Below are 24,132 nucleotides of genomic sequence, written 5' to 3' on the forward strand. Positions count from 1 at the left end.
TTCTGTACTTCTAAAGCCCACAATCTAGAAAAATATTGCAAATAAATTGTGTATTTAATACCTCATATTATTTGGATAACTTTTTTTTTTTTTTTTGCGGTACACGGGCCTCTCACTGTTGTGACCTCTCCCGTTGCGGAGCACAGGCTCCGGACGCACAGGCTCAGCGGCCATGGCTCACGGGCCCAGCCGCTCTGCGGCATGTGGGATCTTCCCTGACCGGGGCACAAACCTGTGTCCCCTGCATCGGCAGGCGGACTCTCAACCACTGCGCCACCAGGGAAGCCCTGGATAACTTTTTAAACTAAATTTTTCATTTTAAAAGTTACAAGATGTGGTTAAAACTGCTGCATGATTTAAGAAAGTGGAATGCCATTTTTTTTTTTTTGGCAAATTTACTGATTCATAGGACAAACTATTTTGACACTTTCTCACTTAGAACACTTTTATGTTCCACAGAATAGATTAAAATGCTATGAAGTAAAAAAAAAAAAAAAAAATGCTATGAAGTATTTTAATAAAGAGCATAGATAACCCAGCTTTCCCTAATTGGTGGGGTTACTTTTTTTAATTAGCAAGTAGAAAGGTTTTTTTGTGTGTGTGTGAAGTTGAGTGTTGTCTAGTAATAAGTTTTTGCATAATACTTAAAAAACATATATTGAATAATTATGTTGGCTATAATCCTACATTGTCTTTACATGTCTTTACATAGGAATGATATATGCAATCTTGTTGTAAATATGAAATATTATTCCAATTAGTTTTTCTCTGTATTTATTAAACATATTTTTTCAAAATGTATAGCAGCCTGCCTGTGAGCCTCCCTCCTTCCCTTCTTCCTTTCTTTCTTCCCTCTCTCCCTTCCTCCCTTTTTCCTTCCTTCTCCCCTTCCTCCCTCCCTCCCTCCCTCCATTCTTTTCTTCTTTTCTTCAGTTCAAAAACTGATCTTCAAGTAAACTCTTAGGGATACTCCTAAATATAAAGGGGGAGAAAGAAGAGCTGTTTCAGTAAAAGCAGGCCTTGGAGACTGGAACCCTATAGCCTCTCCACTCTTCCAGTGACCTTTAAAGGCTTCCATAGACTCCTAGGCCTTCTTCAAAGAATAGTTTGACAAACACTGATTTAAAACATTCTAGAAAATCTGTAAGTAACAGATACTATGTTTAAGGATTTGAGAGTGACCCCTGGAATTCTAGAAACAGGACTGTAATTTATAGAAAAATCACACTGATAAACAAAGGAGGGAAAAAAGACTAAATAAATATAGGAGTTTAGTAATTGCTCTAAAACATAAACATAGAAGAATGCAGAATTTAAAAAGCAAACCTAGAAGGAGAGAGAGATTTTGATTTTCACCAACTGAAGGAGAGAAATATTGTTAGGTTAAGAACGATGTCCAAAATGATAACAACACAGGATCTGCTGAAGCATTATAATAATAAGTTAGAGTATATTTGAAGTTCATAGAAAATTTAAAATAACTATTTTTGTCCCTGATTAAAATAAATCTTTACTATGCATCAAACTGATTCAGTTTAATTAAGTTACTATTTGAGAGATAATTGTTTTTCAGAAATATTTTCCAGGTCATTTAAGAAACTGAGAAAAAAATATATGCAACTATAATATACATATTTCCCCTTATTACTAAAACTTCCTCAAGGGTCATAGAATATGAGATAAATAATTTTGCTTCTTTTTAAATAATTTGACATTGCCATGTTTCTACTAATGTTGTTACTGGTAATGAAAATTTTAATCTATTACCACAATTTTCATTTTAATTAGTTTAATGTTTTGGACCAACTGGAATGAGCAGCATCCAAGTATCATGAGAGCTACTCTGATTGGGAAAAATGCTCAAGTGGTGGTCAGTACAGACATACTCACTCCAAATGGACTCACCATTGACCACCGTGCAGAGAAGCTGTATTTCTCAGATGGCAGCCTAGGAAAAATTGAAAGGTGTGAATATGATGGATCCCAGAGACATGTAAGTTAACTGAGAATTTCTTGATTATGGATTTGGAAAATGATACATTTGGAAAATACATGCTTTATAGTGCCTAAAATATGCATATTAAGGGATTTCAAAATAGCTAATTGTTCGAACCAATACAACTGATTAATCTGTTCAGTGAAAAACAAAACAGCAGATAAAATTTTGAAAACTTTCTTAAGTGCATTTGCTACCATGGAGACAGTCCAACTCTTATGGAGAAACAATAACTGATTTTCTCCTAGTTATGAATTGAATTGGTATTGTTAGAGTGATTTGCGTAAACTTCATTGTTATTTATAATTTTTTAAAATGTGAAATGAAATTGGTTAGCTGCCCTAGGATAAAAGAACATTGGAAAGTAATGAAATGATCCTCTGTCTGTGTTTGGGTCCTCAAAGCAACCTCAGAAGCTTTGAAGAGAGAAGAGTGGAATTCCTTTCACAGGCTCATTCTCTGTCTCTTTTCTTTGAATTCCAAATAATATGTTAATGGGAGTGTCTTTATGCTGCCCCTGGAGAACATTTACAGGAGATATTTAGGGCCTGTAGAATGGTGAACGTCCAGTGCCTCACTTTATCTTATGAGGACGGTAGCCCTTGGCATCTGGGAAAACTCAGGGTTTAGAAGGGTAGGGTCTGGTTTGTTACACCACTGGAGGAATCTACCCCAGCCCCTCTTCACCAGTGCATGCTTGAATGACAAAATGATCCTGAGGCTCTTAGCTCTTCCACTGAGCTTCTGGAAGGACCATGTTCATGGGCCATATTTTCTCTGTCACAACTACAGTGCCTTATGGTATTAAAGCAACATAGAGAATACGTATGAATAGCTGTGGCAGTATTTCAATAAAACTTTATTTACAGAAGCAGGCAACCAAACAGCAGGCCATATTTGCTAACACCTGATTTATACCATTAAACACACTGTTTAATTCAATTGAGTATATACCTGTACGTATATATCTACATATTATATGTAATATAGATATAGATATCTATACTTACATATATAATATTAAATATGTATATATACACACGTTATATTATATAGTGTAACATAGATATTTATCTTAGGGCAACTAACTAAATGTATATATACATATATGTGCATATTGCATATACATATATTGCCTATATGTATATATGTGTGTATATATAGATATGTATATGTGTGTGTGTGCATGTATGTGTGTGTGAGTTTCTTGAAGAAGGAACAAATGCATTGATTTACATTCTAGTATAGGCACCTCATCTAATTGTGGAGTGGATACTTCAAGTAGCAGTGATATAGTACAATTGAGTGCTTAAGGAAAATTGAAATAATCAGCTAAGATCTGATGAGTTCAGTTTGTGCTAAAGGTAATAATTCTGATCAAAGAATTCTTTGCCTAAATTCTTGGTCTATCTTTTCAATTAAAGGCCATGTGACCTAGGGCAAATTACTTAGTCTTTATGAATTCTAGTTTTCCGACATGCAAATTTCAGGGTTATTATGAGGATATAGTGTGAAAATATATGGCTCAGAATACAGCAAAGAAATCCTAAATGAACTTAGTGGGTAATGCTTTTGAAAAATAGGTAAATCATTATCCTGGATATGGTATTATTTTGTATTATGGCCTAATACAGAAAATGCTTCTGTAACTCCTTCTAACAACATTTTGTCCACTTTAACTTATTTTTTATATACATGGTTTTCTTTTCCCTCCTCAGTCTACTGTTATGTATGATACTTATAGCTACTCAAGGTGATCCAGTAATCAGATCGCTCTGATCTAAATAATTCAAAGGCTTTCTTTTGACATTAAAAAAATATGCACAGTTATGATTCCAGCTCTCCATTTCCCATCCTAGTCTAAACCAGGATAATTTCTGGCTGGTTGTAGTTAACAATGCTATATTGTACATTTGAAGTGGCTAAGAGAGTATATTTTTATAGTTTTTACCGCCAAAAAACAATTGTAACTATGTGAAGTGATGGATATATTAACTAAACTTATTGTGGTAATCATTTTGTAGTATATACATATATCAAATCATTATGTTCTATACTTTAAACTTACATAATGTTATATGTAAATTATATGCCAGTAAAGCTGGACAGAAAGATTTCTGTCCTGTAGAGATGACAATGTTGAGTAGAGAACATTACTTTAAAGGATACGGGTGTATTCCCCCATACAACATTGATCCATTTTGTCTCAAAGTTAGAACTACATAATCCTTTTCCTCTTCTCCAGTAAATCAGCTTTACCATCAAAATTACTGGTTGGGCCTAAAAATTGGGAAAATATTTCAATGTTTATTACGTTCTTACATGAATCTCACTATTTTGCTGGTTTTCCAGATTCTATTGCCAGTGTTGATCATGGGTACCTTGAATTTACCACCAACTTATATACTCTTTGTGATATCCATTGTTTCCTATATTTTAGTCATGATTTTACAACTAGAACTTGTTATCTGTTCCTGAATTCCATTTTTTAATTGACATGAATTTCTGAATACTTATTACACTTTAAATTGCCTGTTTTCGTGAACAATCAGCTGTTTATATAATCTTTTACTAATATAAGCGTAGAATTTTGAGGCTGAGAGTATAACTGAGGAGCTAGATCATCTCCTATTATCTTTAGAAAAGGTTAAATATGCAATCTGGCTTATGTTTCAAGATTTTAAAAAAGGATATTTCCTGAGGAAGAAAGAAATACTACTTATTCTGAAAAAAATATTCTGGGGATATGGCATAATATTATAGAAGTCTCAGAAACTCTAAAAACTCTTCTATTATCTGATAACTGTTGAAAAAGTGGACCAATTTGTCTAATACCCTATCCATTCACTCCCCAGTTTTATATTTTTAATTACATGTACAAAAGTGTGAACAGTATCAATTATTAATTTGATTTGTGCCTATCCACTTGAGTTGAAGTCTTGGAAATCAAAGGATACCTTCTGGAACAGATTTCTTTTTAAATCCTCACAGAACCTAAGAGCTCCTTATCTGAAAAACTTGCATGTAACCAGTTCATTCATTCTAATCTTCATTCGATCTCTCTGTACCAGGCCCTTTTGTTTATGTGTGTGTGTGTTTCCTACTATGTCTGTTCCTCACTCCTATATGGTTCCCCTTGGGCAAAAATACTAATGTAATTGATATATATCCATCCAATTACATATATATATATACACACACACATATATATATATAATACACATGCATGTATACATATATATTTAAAATAGATCAAGTAACCAACATAATGAATTTCATTTTTACATTTTTGGAATACACTATACAAGGCACTGCAGAAATGTGTGATGGGGTATAATCATGGAGTTAAAAAGAATGACATTTAGGAAGTAAAAATATAGAAGGTTAAAATAGTCTATGAAAGACTTAAAATGCCAAGAAATATAAGAAGAGTTGTAAAACATTGTTTAATTTATAAAGTCAAAAAGAACTGAGACAATGCAATATAAATGAGTGGCCAGAGAAATAATAATTTCAGAAAGAAACATTTCCTTTGCATAGATGTATATTTTCTAGCTTTGGATGACACAGATGATCATAGAGCATATAGAGAGATCAGATATCCCCAGGGGAGGTGACAGATTGGAAAGAAGCTAGACATTAAAATCTGAAATATTTGAGAAAGCATCTTCTTTAATGAAAAGAAAGCAAGCTGTTTATTAAGTTAATTGATAAAGTTTGGAGAGATTCTTGTAAATCTAGGCATTTTGAGCCTACAAAGTCAGTACAGTGCTATTCCTCTCCCAAAGTGTGTTTGAAGAGCCCTTCTTCTCTTGAATTTCCATAGGAATTAAACTGTGGTCAAGCACTGTTTTTAAACTCTGGTTTAAACAGTCTGATAGGCTTAATTCCTGCATTACATCTTAAAGCCTTTAAATGCTCATGTACATTATAAATCTTTAGAATGGAACACAGTTATGTAGCTTTGTTCTTATCAGGAAATCTTTTTTTTTTTTTAACATGGTATGCCATGGGCTTAAGTGTTTGTAGGGATTTGAAAAATACTGATATACTATTTACCAGTCACTTAGTTTATTAGAGGAATATTATAGAACCCATCACTAATCAGTAGATTAGGGAAAGAGATCCTTTCAAACATCAAAAGAGAAATCAGAAAAAAAATGTGTTTTTTAAAATACATTTTACCTTTTCTATTATAGTTATGTGATAATATTTAGCTAAACAAATTCATTCATAGGTTTAATTTCTTTTGTCAAACTCAGAGTTAGATTTTATTTTTCTGTTTCATCTTATAGTGAGGTCATAATAAAATACAGGTACACACAGTTTAAATCTGACCTGTATTGATAAAAATATACAATAATTGGCTGGGTTTTTTTTAAATTTTAAATACACATTAACTTGTATGGTGGTCCTACCTATAAATTTTATTGAGGAAAGCATTCTCTGTCTAACCATATACAATTGAATGCTTTTGTGTGATCTAGTTATTAGGGAAAAAAACAGATAATAATTTCATTCTGTTTTATTTTTATTTCTGTTCTATATCTGTTGTTCCAGTAGATGAAACAATAACTAATGTTGACAGGGGCTAAGACAGCATGATTATAGCCTTTCTCTCTGGTGTTACCCTGTAAGTGTTAATCATTTCTTGGAAGGCATCTGCTACCTGAGTGACACAAACCCTTCCAGAAGAGATGTTGTTTATATTCCTAGAAATTGCAATTGCTGATGTTTCTTACTTTTGACATTCTTTTAGAAACTTTGTCCAGAGTTCTTTTTTTTTTTTTTTGGTTTGGTTTGGTTTTTTTTCAGAGTGTATTCCCAGGCAGAAAAAATAAGTCCTAAGACCTATCTTTAGAATGAGAAGGATACAGGATAATCTGTCTTCTAGATAAACACATTCTGATGACATGAACTCTTTTGACTGACAATAGGAAAAATAGTTTTTTTTTAATTAGTCAATTAAAAGTAAGATCAAACACAAGAATATTTGATGTCCTATTTTTTATGGCACCAAATATTTTCTTTCTCCTTATAGAATCAGTTATTTCATTCCATAAATGAATCAAGAAATAGATCTATCTATCATCTCTCTCTCTCTCTCTCTCTCTATTATATATCTATCTATCCATCCATCTATGTCTTCTACCTAATCTATAAATGTCTATGCTATCTACTCTTTTTGACAATATAGTTTTATTTATGCTATGAAACCTAGAGAGCCCGAACTCTGAAACTTATAGAATAAGTTTTGATGCCCAGAAAAGTGAATTTTCTGACGACATGTTAAGTTTGAATTAGTCAGTTCAAAACCATATCCTGTCACCAAAGAAAAGGCACTGTGGTTTCAACTTTATAAAACATGTAAAACATTTTAATTTAACAATTTAAATGTTTGATTTAAAAATCAATGTCAGCATAAGTAGTCACTAAAAAGTTAAGTGAACTGGAAATTTTTCCACCATTAACTGGAATAATCCAGTATTATTTCACAAATTAGGAAACTCAGACCCCAAAAGGCTACATTAATTTCTAATGTTCCTGTGTCCAATATCTAATGTCAGTTATAATTCCCAGCTCTTTATTAAAGCCAATATTATTGTTATTATTTATTTTGTTTATTATTATTTTTTTATTATTATTTAATTTTAATTTTTTGGCCGAGCTGTGCAGCAGGTGGGGATCTTAGTTCCCCAATCAGGGATCAAACCCGCACCCCCTGCAGTAGAAGTGTGAAGTATTAAACACTGGACCACCAGGGAAGTCCCCCAATGTCCCTTTTTTTATTTTAAAAATGTTCTATAACATTCCCATTCCTATTGAAAATGAAATTTTGTATTATATCTATATATAGGTAGATAACTTTTCAAAACTCAAATTAATATCTAAGTATAAATAAATAAATAAATATAAAGTAATTTATAATAAAATAGGACATATTCCAATATGTAAATGTACAAAAATAAGAGAGAAAACATGAGGAAGTGATCAAGATCTTTTCACTTATGCCTGGAATCATCATGAATGTGACAGCTGTGAAGGCAGACTCATATCAGGTGTGTTGTACTGGATACTCAAGTACTGAGAGCAGTGCTGCCCTGGGTGATGTATTTTCAAAATTGGTAATGAGTTCTTGATAAAATTCTAAACAAAATGAAGTGAAGCCATCCCTCAGTTTACATGGAATGTGACTGCCTCCATTGTACATCACTAAGATGGAAAATTGTTTTAAATTAAATATGAAGAAAAGTCTCCTGACAGCAAGTGATCTTTCTACTCTGTCTCTAATGCCTCAAACACATGGGATGCTGGGCCTGTCAACAGCTAGATGGACCATAGCCAAGAAGGAAGAGTGTCTGTTTGTTAGTGGAAGCATTCTGTGAACTTGAATTCTAACAGATGAGCCAATGGAATATAAGGAACCGACTGTATCCATTGTCTGCTGTATAACAGGCGTGCAGTCAGGTATATTACAAATGAGTCCATTGACTACCAAATCCTGTAGGGCTGCTGAAAACTCAGGTGTTTTATTGCCTTTGATGTATCTTTGAATTAAAGAGGCACCATTCAATATTCAGATTATTATATCCAGTATTATCTTCTATACATTTCAAGTGTCCTTGGATATTAATAGTTATTCAGATTACAATCTGAACTTAACAACTTCCTAATATTTAAATAATCTTAATAACTTTCTAATCTTTAAGGATAATAAATGAATAAATAGAAATGTAATAAAAGAAAGAATAAGACAATATAATTCTATGAATCAATTAAAAATGATGACATGAAATATACCTATTTCATGGGAGATTCAGTATCTATGAAGTGAAAAACACAGATTGAACAAATTAACACACTGTCACCCAGTGAACCTGGACATTGTTGTTTTACTGTATGAAGTTCTGAATCTTATTGAAGCCTTTTGTCTTAACTGGCTTTCTCTGACACACCACTCTGGCAGAGGAAAGTAAGAGCTCCTGCCTTGTTACCGTCAGGTGGAGGAGGAAGCCTAGGTCCCTCACCTAGCCTCTGGTTGACATCTGAGGCAGAATTGGGACTTCTCTACTTCTGGATGGGGATGTGAGTTCCAGCTCCCCACTGGGTGTCCACTGTCACCACTGTGGAGGTGACCTCATTACCACCGATGACATGGAAATCCAGATTCTCCTCTGTGCTTCTTCTGACACCACTCTAGTGGGGAGGGCGTGGGTCCGGCATTACTGCCAGGTGTGGGTGGAAGTCCAGTCTCCCAACTTGGCCTTTGCTGGTGGGGGTGTGGATGGGTCACAGTTTTTTTTTTTTTTTTTAATGTGGTATTTGCCTAGAGTAGAGCAGTTACTGTCTAAAATTTTCTACCTTACTAGTTAGAATCTTGCCTGGTCTTTTGGCTTCAGAGAGTAGACTTCTGTTCTTTTCTGTGCATTTAGCATTTTGGCATTTCTGGGTTGCCAGCTTATTCAGTTCCAAGTCTGGGATATATGAGGCAAAAATAAAACCCCCGGAACTCACCACCGTGTTGTTCCTTAGTCCCGAGGTCCATAGCTGGGCTGCTTTCTCCTCTCCACCTTTCAGTCTTCTTATATTTGTTTTATATATATTTTCCAGGTTTTTTAGCTGTACTTAGTGAGAGGAATCCAGAAAATATGTCTACTCCATCTTCCCAGAAGCGGAAGTCAGTGTGCTTATAGATTTTTAGAAATTCAAAATAGAAAAAAGGATATGCCTCATATTTATTGTTTTATAAAATATTTTTAAAGATATAAGCTATGTTCTACAAGTCTCTAAAACAGCAAAATGTTTGTCTGTGTATTGACAGTAGATCTAATTGAGGTAAGATTTATTAAATCACACATGATGTGACATGATTTACTAGAATCCAAAGACATTGAAACACTGGTCCTCCATGTGAGAGAAACAAAGGTTGTGGAAATAAAGATGATGAATTGTGTTGTCTAAATTTTATCATCTTTAACTCTATGATGTGTACACATTATCACCGAGTGAATACAACAAAGTACATATGGTGATTATGACATTGCCAAATACAGGTGCCTGAGTGAGAATAAGAAGGGAGGGGGAAAAATGTGAAATTGGCGTTAGATTAAATTGTTTTAATTCCTGGCTCTGGTTATAAAGAGATGTATGATCTTTAGCAATTAAGTGTATCTTTTTGAATCTCAGGCTCTACATATTGAGCTAGGTTCAAAATTTTCTTCCAAATTTAACCTTTTATGACTCTACCGTTGGTTATGTGGAACTCAACTGGATCAGTCTTTGGATATATCTTTTCACACATTAATATGCATAATAAATGATGCCACATATTGTTTATTTTAACAAACAGTTAAATTTTAACAGTTTTAATAACAAAAGAGAACATACTCCCTTTCAAGAAGCAGTATGATGTGGCAGAAATTAACAAGGTTAGATTGTAGAAACAGACATGTATTTGAAACTTGCGTCCTTGACATATTGTTTAATTCGTGAGGCATTTTCTTAACCTTTTTGTGCCTTAGTTTCTTCTGTAAAATAGGACTAATAGTTTATGCCTCACAGAGGATATTTTGAAGAATTAGCTTTTATTATATGCAACCTGTTACCTGACAACAGTCGACAAATATTAAATCTTATAAAACTCCCCTTGTATAATGAAAATTAAAAAATAAACTAAATTAAAAATTGTATAACGATATTCACTACACACATATAAATTTATATGAGCATGAATTATATCAATTAGACTAAATCATAAATTACCTCATTGCCTCTTCTATAGGATTACTAGCATCTGAAGAGTAAAATTTGTTTTTCATCTTTGTCTCTCCAAAGCAAGTAGCCCAAAGTCTGGTACATTGCTGTATTCAGCAAATATTTGCTGAAGCAATGAGTAAATGGATGAATAAACTGAAAGAAAAATTATAACAATGTTTCCCTGAAAAAAATGAAAAAGTAAACTACTTAAAAAAATAGACCAAAATCAAAACTTATATATTTCAAAGGCCTCAGCCATCCAGAGTAATTTTCTGAAAGCTGTACAACTGATATTCCTATTTCGTAAGGTAAGAATGTTATTGCAGTAGGGTTAATGGTGTTTAGTTTTACCACAATCCCTTTGATTTAAATCCACATACATTTCAGTGATGGTTCAGCTTGGTTAGTCGTGCAAATTAAAGTGTTACTGAAGCTGGACTCTCTCCATAGAGATGTGTTCCTGCAGGAGAATAATGGTCAGTATCCAGGGCAACTAGTGTATTCACCCAGAAAATAACAGGTGTTCCCTCAGCATGTGATGCTGATACTGATGGATTGATTTAATATTTCTTGGAAGATTTCAATTTGTTAGGCATTAGACAGAATTTTCAAAAGTAGCCACCTGTCCCACCTGCCTCATTGTAGAAATTTAAATACAAAGATGAAAAGAACAGATAGCTAAGGAAAGCCATCCTGCACACACACACGTGTGTGTATCTATCCATATCTATATCTACCTATTCTATATCTATATGTATAAATGAGCATAATGCTTTCAGATTATTTTTCTTTGCAAACTGAACAGAAGGATAAGCAAATAAAAAAGTTTAAAACATATTTTCTTTGGTGAAATAAATTAGTAGATATGGGAAGAGTAAGAGATTAAAAATTTTTATATTTAAATTCAGGAAATTCTGATTTAACTTACATGAATTTTTCTCTTCTCTGAATTCCTGATTAAACTTTTGAATTGTTCTTTAGCTGATTTTAATGTGTTTCTTATTAGTTTTACGTGCATGTAAGTCAACATGAATTTATTTAAGCTTGAGACAATATCTTGAATTTTCTTTCTGTGTTTGGCTCTTGAAAACATTTAGAATGCCAGCAAACTGATTAAAACCAATTAACTAATTATTATTTCAACTATTTAAAAAATTATTTAAAGTAGTTTACAATAAAAGCTCAGGTATAATATGACTGTAAATAAATAACAAAAGAGTAAATTTATTCCTGAGCTTCCCAGCAGCCAAGTCATTAGGGCAACCTATTAAGTTATACAGTACTTTGATTTAGTGTAAGGGGACAAAATTGTTTAGCCAGAAAAATAGATGTTTGCTGTGGCCCTAAGATGCAAGATTATTGTAATGAGATCTTTTATTTACATGAGAACCTTTGAGAATATATAAAAGCTAATGAAAATTAAAATGCTAAATAATTTCTACTGGCAGATATGAACAAATCATCAAAAGAAATATGGCTGGCCATCAACATGTAAAATACATTTAATAATTTTCAATTAAGTTGTTCAATTACTAAAAAGACAAGCTAATATTTAAAACTAAATGAAGTTAGTAAGATACAGGAGCTGAGTTATTGTGTAATTATTAAAGATCAAGAAATAATAAAGAAAAATGGAGGGGAAATGTAAATAATGTTAACTAAAGGTATATCTTGGAAGTAAGACTAAATTATTCATACGAAAAGGGGAACTGTTAATAACAAGCAATACTTCAGATTCTTAGGCTAGTATTTCCACCAGGATTCAAACAGAATCCTATGACCACTAATGTAGCAGCTGCAAATTTGTATAGTCAATAGTTTATCCTGCTAAGATGGAAATTCCAGACATTGAGGGCCAAAGTATCCAGGTGTTTTTCTCCAGAATTAGGCACTGGAGCTGAGCACAAGTGAGGAAGGAAGGGCAAATCACTTCATGTGGTTCTACTGGCCATTTTGGAAAACTGAGACTATTCAGCTGACCCGGCCTTCTACCACTGGGGCTGCTGAATGGAAGGAACATTACAGGGCTTGTTAGTTGAATAAAAAATAAACACCCCAGAATAACACTGCCTTGGGCAAGAGAAAAGAGCATACATTTCTTAATTTGTCAATGATATGCTAGAAAAAGTAGAACAATTTCTTAATGCCAAATGTACAATAGAATCTCCTGGGGAGCTTTTGTGTAATACAGTAGCTGAGCCCTCCCCCACGCTCCACCCCAGGACAATTAAATCAGAATTCCTGGAAGAGGCATGGGTTTTAATTTTAGTTTCCAGTTGATTTTCATGTGTAATCAAAATTGGGATTTACCATAATAAGCTGTTAGAAACATAAAGGAGAGTTTACTCAATGTGTAATTGAATATATGCTAAATGAGAATATCTATATCTGTATGTCTATATCTATATATTTAAAATCCTAGTTTGGATCTCGCTCTCCTGATTCTGAATTTCTAGGAGAATTGGCATAGGAATTATCCCAATTTTGGTCTTCACAGTGCCTAGCACATTTTCCCCCAAATATGGAACTCTTATCATTGTTATTGGGTGATACACAGAAACATCGTCAATTTAAAGTTAATGACATAGTGTGAAAAACCATTCTATTCTTAGTGTTTTTGCAATCCTCTGACTTTGGAAGAAAAATTAAGTTTGTTGCTATATATATTTAACACCCCTGTGTTGCTGTTACTGAGAGAGAGAGGGAGAGAGAGACAGAGACAGAAAGGGCAGGGGAGAGAACTCAGACTAAACTTTGGTGGGTAATGGTATTTAATTGTAATTTGATAGCATTGTTTCCATTTCTTTGTAGATATTTTGAGATTTGCATTCTATTTCTTTTAACCGATACTGAATTTCCCTTTATATAATGAGTCAATTTAATGAACAGTTCAAGATAAATGACAGTAGAAGTTGTATTCAGATACGGGAAAAAAAATGTGAAAACATTTTTCTCCATTCACATTTGTAAAAAAACAGAGCCTGAAGCAAGAGTTTATATTTTGATTCCTTATTAGACATGCAATCCCAGGAAGTAGTAGTGAGGGAAGAAAAGAATGGGCTGAGAAGGAGGAAGAACATTTATGAAGAGGTGTGCTACAGAGCTGGCTACTTCTTAGTATCAAGTGCAATGGATTTCTTCATCTCCTGAGACCATCTTCAGAGAGACCATATAATCTATTGCACTTTAGTATAGTCCATTGGCAAGTAGTGTCAAGGAAAGGAGATAAATATATCTGCTGGCCCTTTTCTCTTGGTCAGAGATTTGACCCATGGGTTATTAATTTCCCACCATCCTGGGGAGTGGTCAGAGCCTCTAGGCACAGGCATGAAGTGAGAGCACTGTGCCCATATGAAGTTGTTTATCACATTAACTATAACCAAAAAAAGAAAGAAAGGAAGAAACAAAAAGTGGTCATGAATTCTACAGCCAGCTGTGGCTGAGAGTATCCCGATGTGTTAAGTAAGGCATGTTTAATACAACAGCATTCAAGTGACTAAAGACTGGGAAACATTGTCCTAACAAGGAGTGCTCATTCAGGACAAGGGACTGTCACAAAGGCTTTATTCTGACCCTTGAAAATTTTTAATTTGTATAAACAGTACTCTTGTGTGTTTCAGTTGTTTCATAAAGGGTTTTTAATAATAGCATTTAATAATAGCTACCATGCCTAATTGTTTTAGTCTTCATTTGACATAATTATGACCAAAGCAGCTATTATTATTTCAGTTTTGCCAGTGAAGTAGTTGAAGCCCTGAAAAGTTAGCCAATTTGAGGTCAGAAATTAAACCACGTTCATAAGACACAAGGGTCCAAGTTCTTTCATCTGCAGTGTATCATCTTACAAGTCCATGATCGTTCCAAAAATGAATGGCCTTGCATATTTGCTACCTTTTTTCTGAACAGTTTTGTCATTAGGAAAGCATTAGCATTTTTTAGTGTGTTTTAAATGCACTGATCCTGTTCTTAGACTAGAAGATATACAAACCTAAGATTGGGGGAATGTGTTACTTAACAAATAAATGCTTCTCAAACTTTAATATTCATTCAAATCAACTGATAATCTTGTTAAAATGCAGATTCTAATTTAGTAGGTCTGGTTTGGAGCCAGAGATTATATATTCCTTAGAAGTTTCCATGCTTTTAGTAGCAAAGGTGTAAATGTTATTATCTACAAAATTTTATATTGAACTATAGATATCTGTAACGTACAGTACAAGTAGTGAGGCAATCCTCAAACATTATGTGGCAGAGTTACTCTAAATATATTAAAAATATTTAAATCCTGAAGTTTCTAGAAGGGGAAATAGCAGCATCGGTATGGGGCAGGAGGAAGGTAAGGGGTAGCCGTGGAGAAATGGTGTTACTGAACAAAGTCCGTGTGCTTAGTGCACAGTGAGGCCAAACAAATCAAAAGTTCAGAGTTTGGAGCAGAGTATGGTTTATTGCAGGGCCAAGCAAGGAGAACGAGTGGCTCATGCTCAAAAACCCCGAACTCTCTGATGGTTTTGGGGGAGAAGTTTTTATAGGCAAAATTTGGGGTGGGGGCTGCAGAGTATGTGACTTTCTTCTGATTGGTTGGTGGTGAGGTAGCAGGCCGGTGCTCCAGGAGTCTTGTGCTCAGCCTAAACTTGCCATCCTCCGCTTGGGTGGCGTCTTAGTCGTGCAGAAAAAGTCAAAGATATTGTTCTGTATATTCCTCGAGGAGCACCAGGACCCTGCCAAGGCTGCACTATTGTTTCTTAACTGCTCCTCCCTCGTTTCTGCATTCCCTCCCTTCCCTGATTAGCAGCTGTTTGAACCTGCCCTTTGGAACTCAGGGAAGGTCATGGAGGCTGAATGAAGCCCATTTCCTACAAGCAAGAAACGGGGGGGGGGGGGGGGCACGGAAAGGCTTTGTATCCAGGAGCCCCACAGGGTCCTGCGTGGTTTCAGTGCAGAACAGAATTTGACTACAAATGCTCCTGTGTTGTCAAACAGGCCCAGCTTTATGATGAGACAGACGTGGTGAATGAAGTAATTTTTATCTAGCTCAATAAATGTTCATTGAATGAAAGGAAGACAGACTTAATTATCAATAATTACCATAGAAAAACAAGTCATAGGAAAAGTAATAATGTTACCTTGATTTATCCGTCTAAAGCCATTTAGAAAATTATGCGAAAGAAGCTTTCAATTCTGACTTCAGGTCCTCCTACTCTGTCTTCTTATATCAAACTTAAATAGAGGAAGTAAATAAAAGCAACAATGCAAGGTTCATGTCTGTAACTCAGCTCCTGGAGGCCTCACCCTGCTGATATACTGCTGTAATAAATTACACAACTGGTGTGTTTCTTTTGATTTATTACTGCAATAGATCATGAGTGTGATGACTGACATAAACATGTGTTCTGTAGACAGCTGGGCTTCATGATATTTTATTTCTTTTTCCTCATTTTCAAGTGCTTAGTTTGGAAAGTAAGAAAGAAAACAAACTGACAAATGCAGGAAGATGTTTCTGAAGCAGCCTTCCCTATAGACTCTTGAAGTAATAGCTTTTAAATTGAGAAATCCCAGTGCTCTTCTTGCTTCCAGTCCCTCTCAAAGGACTGTTTAAAAAAGATTCTTAGGGCTTCCCGGGTGGCGCAGTGGTTGAGAGTCTGCCTGCCAATGCAGGGGATGTGGGTTCGTGCCCCAGTCCGGGAAGATCCCACATGCCGTGGAGAGGCTGGGCCAGTGAGCCAGTGAGCCAGTGAGCCAGCGAGCCAGCGAGCCAGCGGAGAGGCTGGGCCAGTGAGCCATGGCCGCTGAGCCTGTGCGTCTGGAGCCTGTGCTCTGCAACAGGAGAGGCCACAACAGTGAGAGGCCCGCGTACCATAAAAAAAAAAAAAGATTTTTAAAAAATACGAACTCACATGAATTATGTTTTGTGAAATCAAGCTGTAGGACTCTTTCTTCTTTTTTTTTTGACTGTGTAAATACATAATGACAGACTTCAGCTGCATTTCCTTATTCTTTGAGCCATTATGAGCTATCATGGAAATTGGTATTACAGACATTTAAAATCAAAGTAATTACCTAATAGGCTGTTATACGCCTACTTTGAAAAGGAAAGTATTTATTCTCTCATGAGTCCAATCATTTTCTTAAACTTAGAATTTTTGTTGAGGTGTAAATTATCTCTTTTTCTTTCACGGTTGAAACCGTGCTTTGTCATGGATCCTGAGAGCATTTCTGCAGTTGTACACACTAGGCCTTGTAATAATGTATGTGTGATCTACTCTCTCTGCAATTTTTATCTATCTGGAGAGCTGTGTGAAATACGTGTATTATTTGATCAGAAGAATTTCTTTGTCCCTCATCAACATTTAATATTCCCATTCTTTGTTTTGTCAAGAACTGTGAAGCTTCTGAGATGTTACCTCACTTGCAGAATTATGTACTTATACGTATGAATTTTGTAGAAACACAAGACATTGAGTCAAGGAAAATAGTTTTTTATTGATACTTATAACCAGATCAATAGCCAGAATAAAAATAAAGAATTGGTCCTTAACATCTAGACTAGCAGCCAAACAATGAGAACTGATAAAAGTCTTTCAAAGTGGGTGGCAAGTTACATCCCATAAACGAAGAATGGAGAGCAATGCATTTTATTCATTTATAAATAGCACAGAGAGAGCCATCTCCTTTCCCTCCCAACAAGAGTGAGGGGAAAAACAAAAATTTTACTCCTTTGAGACTGAATGGAAATGTTCCTGGTATCTCACCCTAACCTTCTGAAGTGTAAATACATATTTTCAAGGGCCTAAGAGTCTCCAACTTTTAAAGCCCAGAAATGTGGCAAAATGTTGGGATTTGTCCCTTTTGGCATTTAGGGATAGTGGTCAAGTCTTTCTTGTACCTTGTGGCTTAATGCAGGGCCTTGGTTGGGCTGCCATTTGGCCCTCTTGGGGAAATAAATTGTATTACCCTTTCAGATCACATAAATTAGCTAGAAAACAGCTACTAATTTAATTTTCATGGAATGTGAAAAGTACAATGTTTCTGGGGAAAGTGAAAGCAAACATTCTCTGTATTTATATTGTATACATTTCTGTGTCTCAGGAGGCTTTTTGCAGGAGCACCGAGAAATCCAAGGAAGTTTTATTTTCCCTCAAAGTCATATTATGCAGTTTTCTTATCCACTTTTAAGAGTTTAATATTCTCCTTTGCCTTTCCTCCCTCTCCCCTTCCTTCTTTTCTTTGTGTCTTTGGCCCTATCAAACTCTCCCCCCCCCCCATTCCTTTCTCTTGTCAAAGTAGAGCAGTGAACAAAACAGACAAAATTCTCTGCCTTTATAAGAAATTATATTCTAGTGGGAAGGCAGACATTAAGCAAGGTAATTACATAAATGTTCGGTAAATTAGGCAGTGATAAATACTTAGAAAAAATCATCTTGGGAAAAAGACGTTGATTATTCGAGAGAGTGATTGGGGAAGGTTTCACTGAGAGAATAAAGAGAGCTAGCTAGCCAAGGGGTATTTAGTGGAAACTCATTCTAGGCAGAGAGAACTATAAATGCAAAGATCTTGAGGAGGGATTATAGCTGGTGAGTAAGAGGAGGCCTGGGTAGCTGGAGGAAGAGTGAAAGAGGAGAGCAATAAAGTAATGTATTTTCCTATTCAATATTCATTTCTCTTGTCAATCTCACATAGTACTTTGCATGATACCATGTTGAATGACCAGCATCAACACATCAGTTGTATTAGAACTGATTAAACTCATCCACCCTCAACTGAAGAATTGTGGCTTTGTAGATGAGAATGAAAGTGAAGAACTGCGAGGGTCTTGGCTGTGATAGAATAGATGTCTTTGGAGAGAGAAAAATTTAAACCACATAATTACACTCTGTCAACTTGTGTTTTCCTCCGTAACAATACAGTCTCTAAAACTTGTTCATTTTTTTGTTTTAATCACCAAAATTATTGTTCACTGGTAATTTTCAAAGATCAAGTTAAGAGGTTAGAAATATTCATCGTGAACATTTGAGCTGGCATGACTCTCCAATTTTTATTATAAAGTTTAAAGTCATTATTTTTCTTATTGATGAAGAAATTTTTTTATGATTAAATTTTTAAACATCATTTATTTTGAGTAAGATTATAGAAGGCTAAAATCATCCTTATAAAATAGTTAATCATGTTTATTTATCTATTAAAATTTTATGTATTTAAGATTTTTAAAATTGATGTAATTATGTTCAACCGCATAGTTTTTTTCTGCTAATACAAATGACTAAAAATTTGAAGGATAAGAAATCATTTGGATCAAAATCTTGAAAATAAGGAATAAAATAAATCAAGTAAATGTGGACTTAGCAAATCCTAAAGTCTATATTGGACAAGGTTATGCAACACGAATAAAAGGTGTCATCACAGGAATGTTACAAAAACATGACATTACAAGGCTCATTACCTTGAGAGACAGCACTGGAAATTTAAACTAATTCAAATATTTGAGCAAATGGGTCAATGCCAAGAGCATCTGATTTCTTACAGCAGTGTACTCTGCTCAGTTTCCAAAATTGCTATCTCAAGAAACCTCTATTTTTTTCAGCAGCAAATCTCTGTTAATCACAGGCTGGGTAGGATGGAACATGGAACTACACTTGTGTGGCAATGTGTGTGACATCTTTTGTCCATTCAATACTAATTGCAAAGACATATTATTCAAAACAGAAAACTTTTACATTGAAGAAGAGAAATGCAATAAGTTTAATTAAAAGAAATAAAATATCCTGAGTTAATAAATTGGGGAGACTATGTAGTCTAGGAAAAGCAAACAAACTAATAGAATCCTATAAGGAAGGAAAGAGAGGCTTCAATGTATTTATTTTTGGAAGCAAAAGAATGAGGTGAGTAAATAGTATAACTGAGGTTCAACTATTGAAGTAAGTATCAGTCTAAAACTGAACTGGGCTAAACCACAGTCAGTCCCTTCAGGTATAGACCACATTTAGGGTAATGATATTGTCTAGGAGGAAGAAATTCTCCTCTACCCTTCTACATTCTTCTGGCTGGTCTAAGAATTAAATTGACCTGAGACAGATTTATAGGAGAAAATCAAACAAACATTTAATGACATGTATACATTTAAGAGACCCAGGAAATTAACTTGCTAAAATGGCTGAAACCCTCATCTTAAATATCATTTTCAGCTAAAGACAAAAAAAGGATGTTGGGGGGTCGTGGTTTGAGAATTTAAAGGGGCGGAAGGCAGTTGACCTGGAGATGGAAAAGCAAATGTTTGGTAAACAAATGTTTGCTGGGCCATGCAGAGACAATAAGAAACAAAGAGGAATTTTAACAGAATTTGCTAGGTCCTTCCCTGTCTACACATCTAGTTCATGCTATCATTATCTATGGTGATAGCTCCCTTCCTGGAACAGGTCTTCTGTCTGCCTTCTTTAGACAGTTAAGGGGAAGGTCAAAGAATTTTCCTGAGTCTTTTGGACCTTGAGTGTTTTCAGCTCAAAATAATTCACATGCCAAAGAGGCATTTTGGGGTGGCAAATTTTGCTCCCCTACAATATTATAATGAAAAAAGTCACAAACCATTGAACTAAACAATAACCAGAGATAGTGTGATATGGGTGTAAACTAATTCTTCCTGGGGAATTTTGGGGCAGGAAATAGGAAGAGTGTGTTTAGTAGCAAATGGATGCTCTTAGAAGTTCATCTTAGAATATAAATGGTGATAAAATTGTTTTGAAAATGTGACCTCAAGAATGATTGGATTCTGACAGTCTTGTATGTTTTGATGGCATGGTTACATTTTGTGAATTTATACTCATAAAAGTATGAGTAACCACCATCTGGAAATAGAATACTTGCTTCTTATAACATTTTTTGGGTTGGCTTGCATTACTAGCAGTTGTGTTAGTTGGCTTCCTTGTGTCCTTTCTCTGACTCATATTTTCACAAAGAAAGCAAAAAAGTAGGAAAGAAAGTTTGGGAGTCAATGTATTCTCTGCAAAACTTACAGTGAAATTGTTTTGGGGAACAAAGTATAGAGTTAGAAGTTGTGCCCCAAGCATCTGAGCTACAGCAATTAGCACAAACACTCAAGTAAACACAGACATGGGCCCAGAGGCTTTGAAGTCCTGGAAGCATTTCCCTGGGACATCTGCAGCATCAAAAATATGGGGACTTAAAACAGAAGTTTTCACTTACTGTTGGTTTAGCAGAGAGACATCATTTCAAAGGATCAAGAGTACCATGATCAAGAGCCTTGTTCATCTTGTGATGCTTCCCTTAAAGTCCCCTTCCTATGCCAAACAGACTCGATTCTTTTTCGCCTTTTTCTTGGGCTAAAATCCTTTTCCTTTAATCCTTTTCCTTTACTCTTTCCCTTGCTTTCTTAATGAAATGCACACAGAATATTGAAAGTAATCAATTATGAAATACTTGGAACTAAAAGTAAGGTGTACTTAAATATGAGATATCATAGCATGGTTAACATAAATGCAGTTAATCTTTTGGAAAACAAACTTTATGTGAATCAATAATACAACATACACAACATGTTAATTTACTTAATTAATCATGTCTATATGGACTGCTCATGTCTGAGAAATCAGGAAGACATCATAAGGCTCTATGTCTGTCTAAAAAGAGTTAGAATTTAGTTTGGATAATATAGCTGCTAGAGCTAGAAGATCTCTTAGATATTTTCCAAACAAGTCCTCTCAAGTCAGAGATTCAAAATTTGCTCATAGCTGTAGAGCTAATTCATACCTATACTCCTCAGAATCTATATAGTTTAGAACTTTACTTCATTACAGAATAAGCAATGTTCTATGTTATAAAAGTATCCCAGGGCCAAATATAGGACTTGTCCATCCATAGCTAAGCATCAGGGCTAAAGTGAAAAGCTGAAGGTTAAGTTAGAAAGTGTCAACATAATAATTTGCCAGAAGTATTTAGAGAAAGTTCTATTTTATTTATATACAAGCTACCATCTAAATTTTTCTATGAGTACTGAATGTTTCCTTTTTATTATGTCCACATCTAATGCCTCAAAATGTATCCATTGAGAAATATTGCTTATTTAATGACTTTTTCCAATGACTTACGATTGGTATTAACATTTGGGTGATACTAAAGCCACCAGTTAGTTATCCAAATTCAGTTAAAGGGAGAAAGTTTTATTACCTAACACGAATGCCAAGAGGTGATTTGTATACTGAACAGTTCAGAGCACGTCCTTGAACAATTGTAAATGCTTATTTTTTGTCATCTTTCTGTGCTGCCAAATTGTAATGCTTAATGATTCACCTTAAATTAACTAAAATGAATCCTTGTGGAAAAACATAATACCTGCCTGGTACAAGGGAGCTGATTACATTGCCTTCATTTACACAGAACTTATTCATAACTCATTGACACCCTCTCATTACTAAGTTATGGGGGTCTTTTGTTTTTTTTGAGCAAATGGAAAAACTATAACTTTGTGCAGGTGTTCATACCATTTATACCATATTGAGTACAGTGGTCAAAATGCTGCTACTAGCTTATAGAAATTACCAAATAAGGTTTCAATAACTAACCAAAGTGCAAAAGCATGTTGAGGATATATGAGGGCTGTCTCTACAAATGGTGTCTCCAAACATTTATCTTTAATATGAGTCTATTGAATAGCTTAAAATGCATGGCAAATGACACGAAAATAAACAATGACTTGAGCAATAATGTTGAATGAGAACAGAGCATGGCATTTCATAGAATATTTAAATGTTATATATATTTTAAAATCCTTAATTAAATCAATTACAGGGAAGTAGATGCAAAGTGTCAGAGTTTGAAATGTAGATAAATACATATTAACATGTAGAGAGAGTAAAGCATTGAATTTTAAATTAACTACAAAAAATGGAAATCATTCCCTTCATCCCCACATTTTTCTTCTTTTCTATTATAAAAGATCTCATTTATAGGCCATAAGAGGCATTAGTAGTAAAGCTATTTAAAATGTGTGTCTTAAGTAATTATTTTTACTCTAATCTGTCCTTAGGCAAAATACTTCCAAGTGTGAGAATTTGTTAGCCCAAAAGCCTCTGGGTTGAAATGCCTGCTTGAAAAATCACAGGAGTGAGAACTAGTCAATTGGGTAATCATTTTTAATAGCAGAAACTGGTTATTCCGAAAGCCTTTCAACAATGCACTGACTTGGAAGCCGTTGATTTAGTGGCTTCATGTAGATTCTGTTGTCTTTTGTTTTCTAAAAGACAACTTTCCAGGATTGGGAGATTGGCCTCTTATTCTCTACCCTTTCTTCTATGGAGTGACCTTCATTAAATCTAAAAGTATCCTATCTGGAACAGAACAAGAATCTAGAAGTTTTTGTAATTTTTGTTTAGAAGTTTGTTAAAGCTTCATTTTCAAGTATTTTACTATCACATGGCTTAAATTATGCTGTGGGTCATACTATAGTTATTAAAAATTTCAATTAAAAATGATATATATAAAACAATTAAATTTGTATATAAAAGATAATTGAATGAATATGCATATACACAACAAAGAATTAGAAGGAAGTGGAGTATGTTTGCCATATTTTTCTGGCTACTTTTACCTCACTTAGAATCTGGGGTGAAAAAAAACTGTTCTCTTCTTGGTGCCTTAGTTTTTCCTCTGAAAATTAAAACACACAAATCATAGAGTAATACTATCGTTTTATATTGCATCAAATTACACCAATGTTTCTTGAAATATGAACTTTTAAAAATATATGATTAGGTCTTTCAGGATAGCAGTGTTTCTGAAACATTTACTATTACTAGTTTTAAGTTAGACAGATCAAACTTCGATCTTTCCTACATTGCAGTCCAGCTTCCATTTGAGATATTTCTTCTGATCTTGCATGACAAGGACTCTCAGAATCTATGTTTTGGCTTATGGTTACCAGGGGGGGAAAGGGGGGGGAATAAATTGGGAGATTGGGATTGACGTAAACATACTGCTAAATATAAAACAGATAACTAATAAGGACCTGCTGTATAGCACAGGGAACTCTTCTCAATACTCTGTAATGACCTGTGTGGAAAAAGAATCTAAAAAAGAGTGTATATATGTATAACTAATTCACTTTGCTGTAAGCAGAAACTAACACAACATTTTAAATCAACTATGTTCCAATATAAATTAAATAAAAATTAAATTAAATTAAAAGAATGATAAGAATCTATGTTTTGGTCTGCTTTCTATTTTTAATTAAAGTATATGTATGGGAAGAAATACATGTGATTCTGCATGTATTTATATTTCCATCATCAAAAATTTTACTGTTTGAAGAAGAGCCATTGATAACTAGAATAAAAATATCTTAATTTTTATGCTGTAGAAGTTAGGTATTTTGT

At 34.4% G+C, this 24,132-nt stretch overlaps 1 protein-coding gene across 1 annotated transcript in view; it reads left to right on the top strand.

The window, feature by feature from the left end:
• LRP1B (LDL receptor related protein 1B) overlaps positions 1 to 24,132 on the top strand; it is a gene marked incomplete at its 3' end in the record, with an annotated part of 1,802,496 nt that overhangs the window by 1,463,702 nt on the left and 314,662 nt on the right. The window contains exon 43 of the mRNA XM_082657914.1: positions 1,789 to 1,993. Coding sequence (XP_082514040.1) covers positions 1,789 to 1,993 — 205 coding nt within the window. The remainder of the gene's footprint in view (positions 1 to 1,788; positions 1,994 to 24,132) is intronic.

This window comes from Grampus griseus, assembly GCF_964374135.1.
Source record: "Grampus griseus genome assembly, chromosome: 7".
Lineage (NCBI taxonomy): Eukaryota > Metazoa > Chordata > Mammalia > Artiodactyla > Delphinidae > Grampus > Grampus griseus.